We start from the raw sequence: 16,185 nt of genomic DNA, 5'->3' as shown, positions 1-16,185 counted from the left end.
AAAGACTCTAGCATACACTTGATATTTAATATGACATGGCTGAAGAAAGCAAGACAATGCCAGAATTTAATACATATACTTTAGTATTTCCACCAACCGATATTATAGTCTGAAACTTAACCTTGCAAAGTTTGAGGACCTAATTTTTTGTGACAAGTGCTCAAGGCAAGATAGGAGAATGCTGCATCAAAACTTAATTGGGGAGTGGGTGGGAAATCCATTAGGTTGTAGACCTTCATTGACTCAAAAATAATAAAAACACATTTGACATAACAGTAGGCGGCACAGTGGCACAGTGGGTACTGCTGCAGCCTTGCAGTTAGGAGACCTGGGTTCACTCCCCAGGTCCTCCCTGCGTGGAGTTTGCATGTTCTCCCCGTGTCTGTGTGGGTTTCCTCCGGGTGCTCTGGTTTCCTCCCATAGTCCAAAGACATGCAGGTTAGGTGCACTGGCGATCCTAAATTGTCCCTAGTGTATGCTTGGTGTGTGGGTGGGTGTGTGTGCGTGCCCTGAGGTGGGCTGGCACCCTGCCCAGGGTTTGTTTCCTGCCTTGCGCCCTGTGTTGGCTGGGACTGGCTCCAACAGACCCTCATGACCGGATAGTTAGGATATAGCGGGTTGGATGATGGATGGATATAACAATATTTTCGGTATTTAATCGTGACACGGTTTCATGGAAATATTACAGCTCATCTGGCATTTCAATACTTTGATGTTAACTGTTTATCATTTAGAAACAATAAAATATCTTGTTATTGACGTTGTACACTTGTTAATTTATAACATTAGACTTTAGCAAAATTCAGCTACACCTCATGTATCTATTTATTACTTGCTCAGAATTCATATCTGCCTTTACATACAGACATACTTGTGTACACTAATCAATGTTTTAGCCCTGGAGATAAACTGAACTGAACCCAATATTTTCAAGACAGACCCAAAATTCTCCAATTCATTTTTCCTGTGTCAAGCTCATAAATGTTGTCGCAGAGTCCCACAGCTGAAGTAGTCACAGAGGAATTTACAACCAAACCCTTCTCTGGGAAGCTGATCCACCCACTTGTTGCTATGTTCTCAAGGTAGAAACACACCTTGGATGAAATACCAGCCCTTTCAAGGGCACCCACACACACATCAACACTTACTTATACTGGGCCAAACCCTAGATATATGTCACTGGAATGTGGAAGGGAAAAATGAAGTACCCCTGAGTTTTGCCAGTGAAGCAAAAATTTCATAATTTTAACAGGAACAACATGCTTGTCAAAAACACTCAAGTCATTCTGCATTTACAGTATTTTACATTAGAATCGTCACACTTTTACTTAAGCAAGTATAAATCAAGGTTCATTAAGTAAGCCCTAGTTATCCCAAACAAATTAAACTTTTTTATAGCTGTTTATGACAATTTAATGGAATTAATGTGGTGATGTTTAAATTCACATGTTCAGGCCTGTTGAGCTATATTTAATAACTTAACAGATATTTTTTGCCATGTGTTACATATTGTTATTTATATATTTGCCATGTCTTATTTATACGCATAAAAACACATTTATTTAAAATAAAATAATGCTTAATAATAAACTTTCAGTAACATAAATCATGCTAACAGAAGAGTCAGCCAATGAAACATATAGAAATTTCAGCATGTTGACTGAAGAAGAGGCCTGAGTTGCCTTGAATGCTTGCATATTGTAATCTTTTATTTAGCCAATAAAAGGTGTAATTTTGCTTGACTTCTCCCTAGATTCACAATGGCTAACACAGTACAACACCCTAGTACTATAGACAATGTTGGAGAAGAATACAAAAATTTCAAATCAAAGCATTCCTGGATAAAATTATTTTTGGGGTTTTCACTGTCTGTTAGAATAAATTGAAGTTAATTATAAGCTAATTTTCACTTGCCATCAACTACCTTCTGGATATCATGCGGTAATTCTGTAAATTTGTAATATGCAATGGTCTGATATAGTATCAATAACCATTAATTCACAACATACCTAATTAGGTTCCATTCATGTTAACCAGTTTGGAAGTACTTTGTTTTACTATGTGTTTAAACAAATCTGTGTGCATGCCTTAAATAATTAGTAATTTGTAATCACATGTTGCCTGTGACCAATGTAGCGGAACAAAATTAAATTTTGATCATTACTCATTCATTCATTACTACTTTATTTTATCTTCAAACTTTGTAGGAATTGCTCTTTGCAGTAAATCCATGTTTTATTATTAGCATCAGTTTGCACTACACACAAAAGGAAAAATTACCGAACTAGCATGTGTTAATATGCATCACTTTAATTTCTACTTTATACCCTTTGTCACACCAAACAAATATTTATACTTTTTATTGATATCCATTACAGCACCACTAGTCTGCACAAACACATGTTTCTCTTTAAAAGCAAATTGAACATTGGCCATTGCTTTAAATAGCTATTGTTTTAATGTATTTCATTATGAAGTTGGAAATACAATTTGTGCTAACAACATTCATCAAACCTTAGTGGCCCCTAGCTTCTCACATTCAAGTGAAAGTGATGTCTGAACATTTATTTTAAGCATATATGTAAGGCTGGAAGAAAAGGCGGCAAGTTTAAATTTAGGTTACATCAAAGGTGGAGAACAGACACTGAGATGTCTGGTTACTATCAGACCTTTTAAGAAACACACAGCATGATTATGGTATTCATCAAAATGAGGTCAGCATCAAATTATTTGGGGGATATTACCAATGGCAAGTTAAGAATGTACTATTTGCCTTGTAAGCCAATTCAGATGCCCTAGAGCTGTCCGCTGAACTGGAGCCCACATTACAGAGGCCATAACAAAGAAATTCCTGGTCTGCTACAAGTTAAATAACCATAGGATATTTGGGGACAGGCACTTTTGAGCATGACCTGCAGGAATTTCTTTCATCCCTAAGTCATGTCATCTGTGTCGAGAGAGAGAGAAGGAGGGTGGGGTTGTTTGGTTGGGAGCATGTGCTAATAGTATATTGCCACACCAACCACACGACGAACCACCTGGATTGTTTCAGAGTACAGTGGGTGAGGATGTTGTAATTAAGATGGTACACAGATACATGCAATGTTCTTAGGGTTACGGTAAAGCATGGGTAGATCAAAAGGCAATTTGCAGAAACTGACAACAGTTGCAATAAAGGCATCATCACAAAATAAATTTCCTTTTGCAAACAAAAAGAACTTTCATTCAATTTTTATACAACTGATATGTAATGCTTAAATGCATCTGAAGAACACTGTGAGGTGGCCTGACTCAACCCACGATTCCTTTATTTTATCAGCTAGTGTGGAAATCAGACTTCACAGTCATGCTGTGCGTGATGTTGGCTTCTTGGTAAGCATTCCTAATTGACAGGATTGCAATGAAATTTAGTTTATTACAAACAACTCACACGAACCTCATTTCCAGTAATAGTGGATACAGGAGATTGTTAAAACATTAAAAACTTTTTTGCTTGGAAATTCATTCATCATATTGACAGCCAGCCAATCAGGTGCATATAGCAATCACATTTTGCAAAATCAGCCAGTAGAGTTTTATAATAAATAATAATACATTTTATTTATACAAGGCGCCTTTCAGAGAACTCAAGGACACCGAACAAACAATAAATAAATAAATAAATAAATAAATACAAAACACAATTATAAACAACTTAAAACATCAGAAAATCTAAAAATTAAAACCAAACAAAACCACTATAATTAGGAGGAAGAAGAAAAGCCATTTTAAACAAATGTGTTTTAAGTTTACATTTGAAAGATGAATATGATTTGATATTTCGGAGATCCGCAGGTAATGAGTTCCAGTGCTTGGGAGCAGAACGGCTGAAAGCTCTGCTCCCCATGGTGGTTAGACGGGCGGGAGGAATGGTCAGATGGGTGGAGGAAGAGGATCTAAGGTTACGGGATGGAATGGCAACATGTAGAAGGTCAGACAGATATGGAGGTGCGAGGTTATGGATGGCCTTAAAAGTTAGTAGCAGAATCTTAAAATCAATACAAAACTTGATCGGGAGCCAATGAAGCTGCTGCAAGACCGGAGTAATATGGTGAAAAGATGGGATTCCAGTGATGATACGTGCTGCAGAATTCTGGACTAACTGAAGCTTGTGAAGAGATTTATTAGGGAGACCAAAGAGGAGTGAATTGCAGTAGTCCAGCCGAGAAGTGACAAGACTATGAACAAGAATGGCAGTAGTATGAGGAGTGAGGGAGGGACGAATGCGATTAATATTACGTAAGTGGAAGTAAGCAGACCGGGTGATGTTATTAATGTGACATTGGAAAGATAGAGTACTGTCGAGGATGACACCCAGACTCTTGACCTGAGATGATGGGGAAACAACAGAGTTATCAATAATAAAAGAAAGATTATTGGTTTTGGATAATGATGATTTTGAACCAATGAGGAGAACCTCAGTTTTGTCACTGTTTAATTTAAGAAAATTTGAAGAGAACCAGGATTTAATTTCAGAAATGCAATCAATAAGTGAGGGTGGTGGAAAAGAGGAGGTGGGTTTACCAGCAAGGTAGAGCTGGGTGTCATCAGCATAACAGTGAAAATTAATGTTATATTTGTGAAAAATATTGCCAAGGGAAGAAGGTAAATAATAAAGAAGAGGCCCCAGGACAGAGCCTTGGGGCACACCAGAAGTAACAGCGGTGGGTTGGGATGTGAAAGTTTTAAGCTGTATGAACTGAGTGCGGCCTGAAAGGTAAGATCTAAACCAATCAAGTGGAGTGTGAGTAATGCCAATCAAAGATAATCTATTAAGGAGAGTGGTATGACAAATAGTATCAAAGGCCGCACTCAGATCAAGAAGGATGAGAATAGTGATTAGACCAGAATCAGCAGCCATAAGGAGGTCATTAGTAATTTTAACAAGTGCGTTTCTGTACTATGAAGGGGCGAAAACCAGACTGGAACTTCTCATATAGATTATTGTGAGACAAGTGGGTGTGAAGTTGGATAGCTACTATTTTTCAAGAATTTTGGAGATAAAGGGCAAGTTAGAAATGGGGGAAAATTATTGAAATTAGTAGGATCACAACCAGGTTTTTAATATTGGGGTTATAGCAGCAGTTTTGAAAGATGAGGGAATAATACCAGTAGTAAGAGAAGAGTGAATGATGGCAGAAATAAGAGGGACTAGAGAGGGAGGCAGGCTTTAACCAAAACTGTAGGCAGGGGGTCCAGCTGACAAGTAGATGACTTGGATTTGCAGATGAGATCTGAGATTTCAGAGGAAGTGGGAAGCTGGAAAGAAGAGAAAGAGTGAATAGGTGAGTGTAGTTCAGAAGAAATACAGAAAGGATCTGGACCAAGGTGCTGATGTATCTTTTGGATTTTCTCATTGAAAAAGACATAAGAGAATTACAGAAGGCAGTTGAGTGAAGGTGAGATGGTAAAGAGTCTGGAGGTTGTGTAACATTATTAAGTAAAGAAAACAAAGACTTGGTGTTACCTGTATTACTAGTAATTAACTGAGTGTAATAATTAGATTTGGTTTGAGCTATACAATCCTTGTAATAGAGTAGATGATTTTTATACATCTCTTTGTGGACAAAGAGTCTGGTTTTTTTAAACAACCTTTCAAGTTGCCTGCCTTTAGCTTTCAGAAGCCGAAGTTCAGGCGTAAACCAGGGGCAGAAAAGGAAAAGAAACAGATCTGGTTTTAGCGGGCCAGAGAATTAAGAATACCATTAAGACAAGTGTCATAATATGAGACCAGTTCTATGGGAGAGGATAAATTATAAAAGTCCATTTGCGAATCAATTCTAGAAGACAGCAAATTCAAGTTGATATTCTTAATGTTACGAAGGCTATGAGGCGTGGAAGCTTAGGAACAGAAAAGGTAAGTTTAGCGTTGAATGAGAGGAGAAAGTGGTCGGTTATAGTGAGTTCATCTGCTGTAAGATCAAAAGGAACAACACCAGAGCAGCAAATCAGGTCCAAGATATGTCCTTTACAATGGTAGGAACATCAGTGTGCTGCTGGTATCCAAAACTCTCAGGCAAGATAAAAAGTCTCTAGTGAGAGGGATATTGATATTGTCCAGATGTATATTAAAATCCCCCAGCAGAATTATATTTGGAGTAATTACAGATAGATTGGTAAGGAAGGTAGCAAGATCGTTCAAAAAATTGTTGTTAGACTTAGGAGGACGGTAGACAGTTGCAATGATGGTTGGAACTGGCCCAGACAGTTGACACACAGTCGATTCAAAAGAGCTAACAGCAGGACTTTCCACTTCTCGCGATAAATTATCGCGACACCTCCTCCACGGCCAGATGCACGGGGTTGACAAGTGTAAACAAACCCCGGGGGGGTGCATTCATTAAGTTGTGAAAAGTCTTGAGGTTGCTGCCAAGTCTCAGTTAAACAGAGAAAGTCAAACTTACGGTCAATGAGGAGATCCTGAATGAGATGTCCCTTGCTCGTAAGTGAGCGGATGTTCAATAGACCAAAGCTGACAATGTTGCTGTCGCATTTGACAGTGGTGTTAGTCGACCGAGCTAAGCTGGCCAACACGCTATGGTCAGCGTTCCTATCTGTGTTATGTGGAGGGTGCGAAAATCAGACCAAAAGAGTTAATTCCTTTCGAGGCATCCGTTGAATCTCGGCGGGACCCACGATGGATGTATCTCCGGCGAGGAGAAGTATGACGTCCGGGTCGAAATATAGCACCGACAGCAGAGGCACAGACTGGAGAAGACGCAGTCGAAGCAGCTCAGCAGCTGGGTACTGGAGGAGGCCAGTCGCAGGTTGAATAACGAGCGACAGAAGACTCCAAACAAACAACCAAGCAAAAATCCTACCAGTCCACATTGTAGGCGAGGAGGCCGCAGGCAGCTCAGACGTGCAGAGAATAAACCAGTAAGTTTCAAACGAAACGGAGGTTAGGCTGAAGCTAAATGCAGACACAGCATATAGTATATAGCATATATAGCATATAAATATGCCTTGTCTGAAGGACAGAATATGCGGCCGTTTCCATCTCATCATTAGAAAAGCATCTAATGAACAACTACGAATCATAACAAAACCTACCTACGACATTCATCCTTGTCATCTTTACTTTTTTGTAAGGTTTTTCATTGTTGTAATAAGGTAAATTTCTTTGATCACCTGGACTGCCATATGATCCAAGCTGCAAGGTTCATCGAGCTATGGATGAAGAGCTCTGTCCAGTAATGAACAGTGAGTTAAACTAAAACATTCACTGGTTGATAAATGGCCTATAGACAGGGATGTTGAGTCTTTGTATGTTTGAATATATTCTTGAGAGACCAAAGGTAATATTTAGGTCTGAGATATACAGTGCATCCAGAAAGTATTCACAGCATATCACTTTTTCCACATTTTGTTATGTTACAGCCTTATTCCAAAATGGATTAAATTCATTTTTTTCCTCAGAATTCTACACACAACACCCCATAATGACAACGTGAAAAAAGTTTACTTGAGATTTTGGTAAATTTATTAAAAATAAAAAAATTGAGAAAGCACATGTACATAAGTATTCACAGCCTTTGCCATGAAGCTCAAAATTGAGCTCAGGTGCACCCTGTTTCCCCTGATCATCCTTGAGATGTTTCTGCAGCTTAATTGGAGTCCACCTGTGGTAAATTCAGTTGATTGGAAGTGATTTGGAAAGGCACACACCTGTCTATATAAGGTCCCACAGTTGACAGTTCATGTCAGAGCATAAACCAAGCATGAAGTCAAAGGAATTGTCTGTAGACCTCCGAGACAGGATTGTCTCGAGGCACAAATCTGGGGAAGGTTACAGAAAAATGTCTGCTGCTTTGAAGGTCCCAATGAGCACAGTGGCCTCCATCATCCGTAAGTGGAAGAAGTTCAAAACCACCAGGACTCTTCCTAGAGTTGGCCAGCCATCTAAACTGAGCGATCAGGGGAGAAGGGCCTTAGTCAAGGTGGTGACCAAGAACCCGATGGTTACTCTGTCAGAGCTCCAGAGGTCCTCAGTGGAGAGGATAACCTTCCAGAAGGACAACCATCTACGCAGCAATATACCAATCAGGCCTGTAAGGTAGAGTGGCCAGACGGAAGCCAATCCTTAGTAAAAGGCACATGGCAGCCCACCTGGAGCTTGCCAAAAAGGCACCTGAAGGACTCTGAGACCATGAGAAACAAAAAATTGAATTCTTTGGTGTGAATACCAGGCGTCACGTTTGGAGAAAACCAGGCACCGCTCATCACCAGGCCAATACCATCCCTACAGTGAAGCATGGTGGTGGCAGCATCATGCTGTGGGATGTTTGTCAGCGGCAGGAACTGGGAGACAAGTCAGGATAAAGGAAAAGATGACTGCAGCAATGTATAGAGACATCCTGGATGAAAACCTGCTCCAGAGTGCTCTTGACCTCAGACTGAGGCGACGGTTCATCTTTCAGCAGGACAACGACCCTAAGCACACAGCCAAGATATCATGGATGCACTCTATGTAAGACATCGCACATTGTTCAAGGCTATGATAAGTAAGTCTCTTGGAGTTTTAGGGAAAGTGGACTGTGCATGTGTTATTGATACAGTACTTATGTGTGTTAAAGTGCTAGGGTATAACGTGCATGTCTTTCATACAATACTTATAATAAATTCATCCCTGTATTCATCCAATGTTTCCTGTGCCACTAAGCTGCCACAGAACCTAGTTCCAAAATGCCTCAATTTTATACAAACATTGCTTTACACACTTATAACATTGGATTTTATGTGAAAAGGTTTCCTACTCATGGCTCCTTCATGAAATCCATGTCCCTATAAGTAATGCTGCATAGTAAGCATGAGTGTATACTTTTGAATTTATTTGAGATAAATCTTTATCTTTGATAATATCTTTAAAAAATACGCACAATTTTTCTCTTTCAAGCAAAGGCAAAATTTTATTACGGAATGTAACCAAGCTTTTATATAGCAGGCCCCTGGAATTTCAGTTTAGGACTTAGTTGCACAGGACTAGTTAAAGTAATCAAGTATTTAAAATATGTACTTTGCTTCTAAAATTGCATTTTTTAACAATAATTCAAGTTAGCGTTTTAAAAGTCATATATATATATACATATATACATATATATATACATATATACATACATATATATATATACATATACATATATATACATATATACATACATATACATACATACATACATACATACATATATATATATATATATATATATATATATATATATATATATACACAATGTAAGAAGCTTTCTACAAAGTGAAATGGACTCTTGGGCAGACTGGTCATTTACAACTGCTTCTAAAACCCAACCTGCCTCTTCATAACAAGGCTCGAAAACTTCAACTATCTTTTACAATTCCTGGTGAAAATATAGTCCCGTCCCCACAGCAATAAAAAAAAATAAAACTGTAATTTTATTCCTACCATTCAGATACAAAGTGAGCTTTGAATAAAACTATACAAAAACACAATAAAAACACACAATTGTTTTGATACCAAGGAAACCAAACGGGATTTTATCAATTTATACTATTTATCACAAGCTAAGCTTTAGACAACACATATTTATTAACAAAAATGGCCTTACATGTTTGGAATAGAGGCTATGGTTTGTTGCCCATAGGCAGGATAAGCAGGTGAAGCACCATATCCAGGATGGCTACCATAAAAGCTCTGGGAAGCAGATGAAGTGACAGGGGCTGGAGTGCCATCATAACTACTAGTACTATAACTTTGTACTGGCTGAGTACATCCTTGTGGTACAGCTGGAGCACTAGTATAATAACCTGATGAACAAAAAACAACAACCATAAAAAAGAGTGAATATTAACTATTACAAGATCTAGACTGGTACAGTCAGCTTTGAAAGCATAAATTTTATATAGCAAACTGAAGAAAATGTAAATACAATTTGCAAAATGATAAAACTGCAATTTCCTAATTAAAAAAGTTAACAGGGACACAAATAAGGAACATTTTAAGAAGAGAGTAGCTGATACACACTATGGTTACCTGCAAATGTCTCAACATTCCTGGGAAAATACATTTCTCATTGACATTTAGTTTATAAAACTCAAACTATTGCATTTTTATAAAAAGGTTAATAAGTTATTTAATAAATCAAAAAAATTAAAACAAGAGTAAATATTACACATGCAAAGGTTTAGGCAACCTACTAAGTTAATACTTAGTAGCACCCCCTTCAGCAAAAACCACTGCTTTCAAGTATTTTTTAGTAGCCAGCAATGAATCTTTGAATTCATTTTTTGAAGTTTTTCCTTACAGATAGCATTCGGCTTTAAGATATCCCTTAGCTATCTTCATGCATGGTATATTCAAGATCTTTCAAAGATGTTAACACTAGAATTCCTGAAGCCTACGAAAATGTTTGCAATGGCGGGCCACCATAAAGTCCCTCATGCCTTGTCAGCAGTGTCTTTGTTTTGCAAATGTGTCAATCAGCACAAGCAGCCTGCTATCCCATCCCTCATCAAGGCAGCTGAATTTAGAAGCAAGAAGTGAAGTCTCTTTATGTGGGAGTTAGGTGTCTGGAATCCGGATCCTCATCGCATTTACCGTTTTGAGTAGTGAGCTTCTATTATTGTTACTATTATAATATACAATTAAAACATACATTTGATTACAGTCTATAACAGCTGGTTAAATTTATGGTACTTGTAAAAGTTACAGCTGAAATGCAGCTCAACCATTTCTTCTTGGTGTCTTGTTGAGCAAAAAAAAAAGTGTCTGTGATGGATGTTACTTTTCTCGCAAACGTCATTTGAAAGATGTTTTATCTAAGAATCCAAGAATAAAACTGAATAAAAGTCATTCAGATTAAGTTTTATTTAAGACTAAAACTGAATAAAAAAATTGTTGAAATGACATGTTTATATGAAAATCTGTGTGTGAGAAAAAGTAACACCTTTAATGAGTACCATAAATATACACAGGATGTCACAGACTCAAATCAAAAGCATGTTTTTGCTATATAATAATAAAAATAATAATAGCAGCTCACTAATCAAAGCACTAAATACAGAGAGGACATAGGAATCGAACCTATCACCTCGCCTTTGCTAAACGGTAGTTTATCCACTGTGCAATCTGCGACAGATCAGCGTTACCACTGTGACAACTGGTTGAAAATGAAACGTGCAAACACACGTATACGAACATCTTATTTTGTACCGACTGATAGTTGGGCTTCAGCAATATGTCAATTGACCAATTTTTTTCTTCAGGTTTATTCTTGAATAAAAGCATACTTGTTTTCTTACAACTTTTGTGAAAGGGTTTCATGGATATTTGGGCTTCACATATCCTACAATTCATGTCAAAATTATGTCATTATTACCATTACCTACTGTATGAAAAGATTTTCTGTTTTAACCGTGTGTTTAGAATTTCCTCTGTCATTCTATATTTACACAGATCATTGCAGACACGAAACACACATGAAGTGTGTAATTCTTAACAAACTCATCACCAGATAAATACTTCAACACATATTTAAATTGTGAGGATTGCAGCAGGGTGATATCTTCATCTGACTGAATGGGGGGGTGCAGCAAGCTGCGTTCTGCTAATCTACACATTTGCAAAACAAAAGCAGGCTACTAGCGCAGTGGTAAAGAGCTACAAGCTTCTTGCCTTATGTCAGAAACATTTAAGGAGGTCAGGGACAACGGAAAAAATTGCAAGCTTTAGGGATTCTAGTGTTAAAGTCTGGGAACTGCAAGAGCCATTCCAAAACATTTACTTTATATAAATACTAGGGGGCTCTGCCCCCTGCTCACTTCGCTAACCAACTCCCCAGTTTGGTCCTGTGGAAATACAATTTAAAGTGTTTTTGTTTTCATGGGAATTGTTACATATGCATTATGTTCACTGTTTATTTTAAAACTTCAGTAAAAACAATATTTGGAATGAACTTTTTTTCAAGATCGCATTGAATTTTAATTCCTTGTTTGTGTCTTACAGCATGATAATGCAACGTATAACTGGCCATGAGTGAATATCGTTTCTTTGTCTCTTATAAATAAACCGACTATTTCAAATGTTTGTCCTTGTGATTTGTTATTTGTCAGTGCAAAAGCTATTCTCACGTGAAACTGTAAACGATTTAATACAAATGGCATATCCCCATATTTCGAGTTCATTCAATAAAAATAAGACTTTCTGCTAAAACAATCTACTTACGAAAGTGGGAATATCCAGAGCCAATGTAGCCGGCGGCATTGTTCTCAAGAAGATGCAGATTTCTGGCCATTGCGGATTGCACATCATTGTAATAAATAAATCTGGCCGACCAATAGTTCTGGATATTCCCATTGCATTATGATATAACTGTTGCAATGTTCTTGGACTACCATGATATGATGATGGTAATATTACTGCTTTACCTATTTTGAATTTGTCTGAGCTATTGATATTTGAATTTTGAATGTGATGAATGAGACCTTGCATGTGTTCCGTTCTAAGTTTAGCTTGATTTGATTTAATAAAGAAGAGACAATTAGCTGTGACTTTTACATGCGCATTAATAAAATAATGTTGTGATGGACGTTGATATGATACAAGTGGGTTAAATACATGGGAACTAGGGAATCCATTCCCAGAAGGGTTTATCCATTCCCAGGAATTCGGGAATCCCCAATGTCATTCCAGGGAATCCCAGGGATGACACAGTGCACGAGCATCTCACATGTGAACAGTTTTAGAACGACCGACACTTATCTATACTAATAAAAGGCAAAGCCCTCACTCACTCACTTATCACTAATTCTCCAACTTCCCGTGTGGGTGGAAGGCTGAAATTTGGCAGGCTCATTCCTTACAGTTTACTTACAAAAATTGGGCAGGTTTCATTTTGAAATTCTACGCGTAATGATTTAATAAACGAGAGTTTTGATCACTTTGTAACTAAGTTAAAATTGCTGGTGAAGGGCTGTGCTTATGCAAATTCCGAGAGACTGTGTTTGTGGGGGGATTGACAGTGGAGGCGGGTGGGGGAGTGACGTCATCCTCTCCCCTTCCATTCACCACATTTCGCTCTGAGATGATATTCATAGCTAACGCGGTCTTGCGAAAGCAACTTCGTCACGCTGCCACCAAATACTCACAGAAAAATCCACAAGTTAATACACACGCTGTCTCTAGAGTTTCTCCACACTCAATGTATTCCTCGCATCCCCGTTACACCCTCTGTTCTCCCATTTCAATTCAAATGCCTCCAATTTCCAGTAAGGCTCTCTTTCGCGATGAGAAGTAAGAAGTCTCAGGGACAGACCCAACAAAAGGTTGCCATTGATTTCAGGCAAGATTGCTTTTCTCCTGGACAACTACACGTTGCATTCTCAAGAGTGAGCTTCGTCATATTACAACCAGAGTGCTGAACTGACAACGTGATATATAAAGAGAACTATAATAATCGTAATAAACGAACAATAAAACAGCGGAGAACCCGTGGATTAAATAAAAAGGCAGCTTTCTTGGCAAAGCAAGGAAAGAGGATGGCTTTATATGTCGTTCGTTTATAAAACAGCGGAGAAGCTGTGTAAAGGCTGCTTCACAAAAAGCCAGCGGAGCACCTTATATGAGCAGGTAGTCAGCTAAAGAAGGGAATCAATAAATATCTCTAATCGTGATAAACGAACAAAAAATGGCGTACAAGCCGCGGATTAAATAAAGGAAATGGGTACCTGAACAGTACAGTAAGTCTCGAATAGCTAAACAATGGCAATAAGAATCGTAATAAACGAACAATAAAACAGTACAGAACCAAGAAGCAAGGAGAAATGACGGCTTTATATGGCGTTCGTTTATAAAGAAGCGGAGAAGCTGTGTGAAGGCAGCTACACAAAAAAACAGCAGAGCGCCACACGCTGAATGTATTCCTCGCATCACCGTTATACCCTCTGATCTCCCATTTCAATTCAAATGCCTCAAATTTCCAGTAAGGCTCTGCTTCGAGATGACAATAAGTCTCAGGGACGGACCCTACAAAAGGTTGCCATTGATTTGAGGCAACATTGCTTTCCTCCTGGACAAAACTAGACGTTGCATTCTCAAAAGTAATCTCAGTGCACAGCTTGGTCATATTACAACCGGACTGCTGAACTGACAACGTGGTATACGTGGGGATTTTGCTATATACACTAATCCCTCCTCGATCGTGAGGGTTACGTTCCAGACCCCTCCGCGATAGATGAAAATCCGCAAAGTAGAAACCATATGTTTCTATGGTTATTTTTATATATTTTAAGCCCTTATAAACTCTCCCACACTGTTTATAAATATTCCCCGCAGAGTTAGTTATACAGCATAATCCCTTTGTATTCTCTTAGATATTAGATAAGATTCATTGAAATTATGTATATAAACACACTGTTTATATACAGTAAAACCTAAATATTATTTTAAAGATATTGAGTGTCTCCGATATCACATGTTACAGCCATTATGATAGACATGCCACCAGCAATAAATACCATTACAATGCAACAAAAATAGTATACAGTAAATGTGTGCACAGTGACACTAAACGTACGTACATGTACCAAGTACTGTAAGTAGAAAATTAATTATGGTTACTCACCAATAATGACACGATGACTTGTCCGATAACAATGAGTTTTATTTTACTGCACAACAAAGGAGAGCGTTACAGCCCTTAAAGGAGCCACTTCAGGCGATTGTGTAGCACTGCCGTTGTTCTTCTTCTGGCAGTCTTCAATCCAAATCCCTAAAGCAGATTCCATCCAGACTACTGCCTTATTACATCCACTTACAACTCGTTTTGCACCCTGGTTAAAAGGACACTGCGGCCGTAGATCTTATATTCCTTTCCTACTTTTTAAATAAAAGAATCGTAGCCTTCAACAAATCCAAAAGCGTTTACCTTTTCGGCAATCGTTAACATCTTCCGTTTTTGCTTGGGCACGGCCCCTGAAGCAGTAGCAGATCGTTTTGGAGCCGTAATGAAGGGCTTGACTATGCACAAAGATAAACACAAAAGAGTACAAATCTTTACACAGCGAAACACGCTGATGCTGAATGAGCGAGACGAGACTTCCTGGTTAACACTGCATTCAGCAAGCAGGAACTTAACTGCGTGCTCTGATTAGTTAGCTTCTCAGTCATCCGCCAATAGCGTCACTTGTATGAAATCAACTGGGCAAACCAACTGAGGAAGCATGTACAGGAAGTAAAAAGACACATTGTCCGCAGAACCAGCGAATCAGCGAAAAATCCGCGTTAGATTTTTAATTATGCTTTCATATAAAATCCGCGAAAGTCAAAGTGCGATATAGCGAGAGATTACTGTATATGTAGATATATATGTATGTATGTATGTTTATATATATATATATATATATATATATATATATATATATATATATATATATATGTGTGTGTGTGTGTGTGTGTGTGTGTGTGTGTATTTGTATATATACAGTAATCCCTCCTCGATCGTGGGGGTTGCGTTCCAGAACCCCCCGCGATAGATGAAAATCCACGAAGTAGAAACCATATGTTTGTGTAGTTATTTTTTTATTTTAAGCCCTTATAAACTCTCCCACACTGTTAACATTATTAGAGCCCTCTAGACATGAAATAACACCCTTTAGCCAAAAGTTTAAACTGTGCTCCATGGCAAGACAGAGATGACAGTTCTTTCTCACAATTAAAAGAATGCAAATAGATCTTCTTCTCTTCAGGAGCAGAAAATTTCAGAGAGAGAGAGAGAGAGTGCTCGCAAAGAAAAGCAAACAATCAAAAAATCAATATGTGTGCTTTTAAGTTTGCCGGCGGCATTTTTTAGAGGAGCGTCAGTATCTTCTAAGCAAACAGCCTCTGTGCAAACAGCCCCTCTGCTCACATCTCCTCCGTCAGGCGCAGAGATCATCAGAGAGAGAGCACACGAGATTAAAGCAAACAATCAAAAAATCAATAAGTGTGCTTTTGGAAGCACCGCGATAAAGCAGCATTTCTTAGAGGTGCCTCCGTATCCACTAGGCAAACAGCACCTCTGGTCACAGCCCCTCCGTCAGGCGCAGAGAATGTCAGAGAGGGTGAGAAAGAGGCATAGACAAGCAAATAATCAAGCTCCGCGTGGGATGCATATCTTATAGCATTGAGGAGTT

General features: G+C 38.4%; 1 protein-coding gene across 2 annotated transcripts in view; it reads right to left on the bottom strand.

Moving 5' to 3' along the window:
• Positions 1-16,185, bottom strand: part of ewsr1a (EWS RNA-binding protein 1a) — a 155,703-nt gene that overhangs the window by 62,782 nt on the left and 76,736 nt on the right. For both annotated transcript variants that reach the window (XM_039769926.1, XM_039769925.1), the window contains one exon: positions 9,624-9,822. In XM_039769926.1, the coding sequence (XP_039625860.1) occupies positions 9,624-9,822 (199 nt within the window). The remainder of the gene's footprint in view (positions 1-9,623; positions 9,823-16,185) is intronic.

This window comes from Polypterus senegalus, chromosome 11, assembly GCF_016835505.1.
Source record: "Polypterus senegalus isolate Bchr_013 chromosome 11, ASM1683550v1, whole genome shotgun sequence".
Classification (NCBI taxonomy): domain Eukaryota; kingdom Metazoa; phylum Chordata; class Cladistia; order Polypteriformes; family Polypteridae; genus Polypterus; species Polypterus senegalus.
Note: the sequence above shows the minus strand (reverse complement) of the source record. Positions and strands in the feature narration are given on the sequence as shown.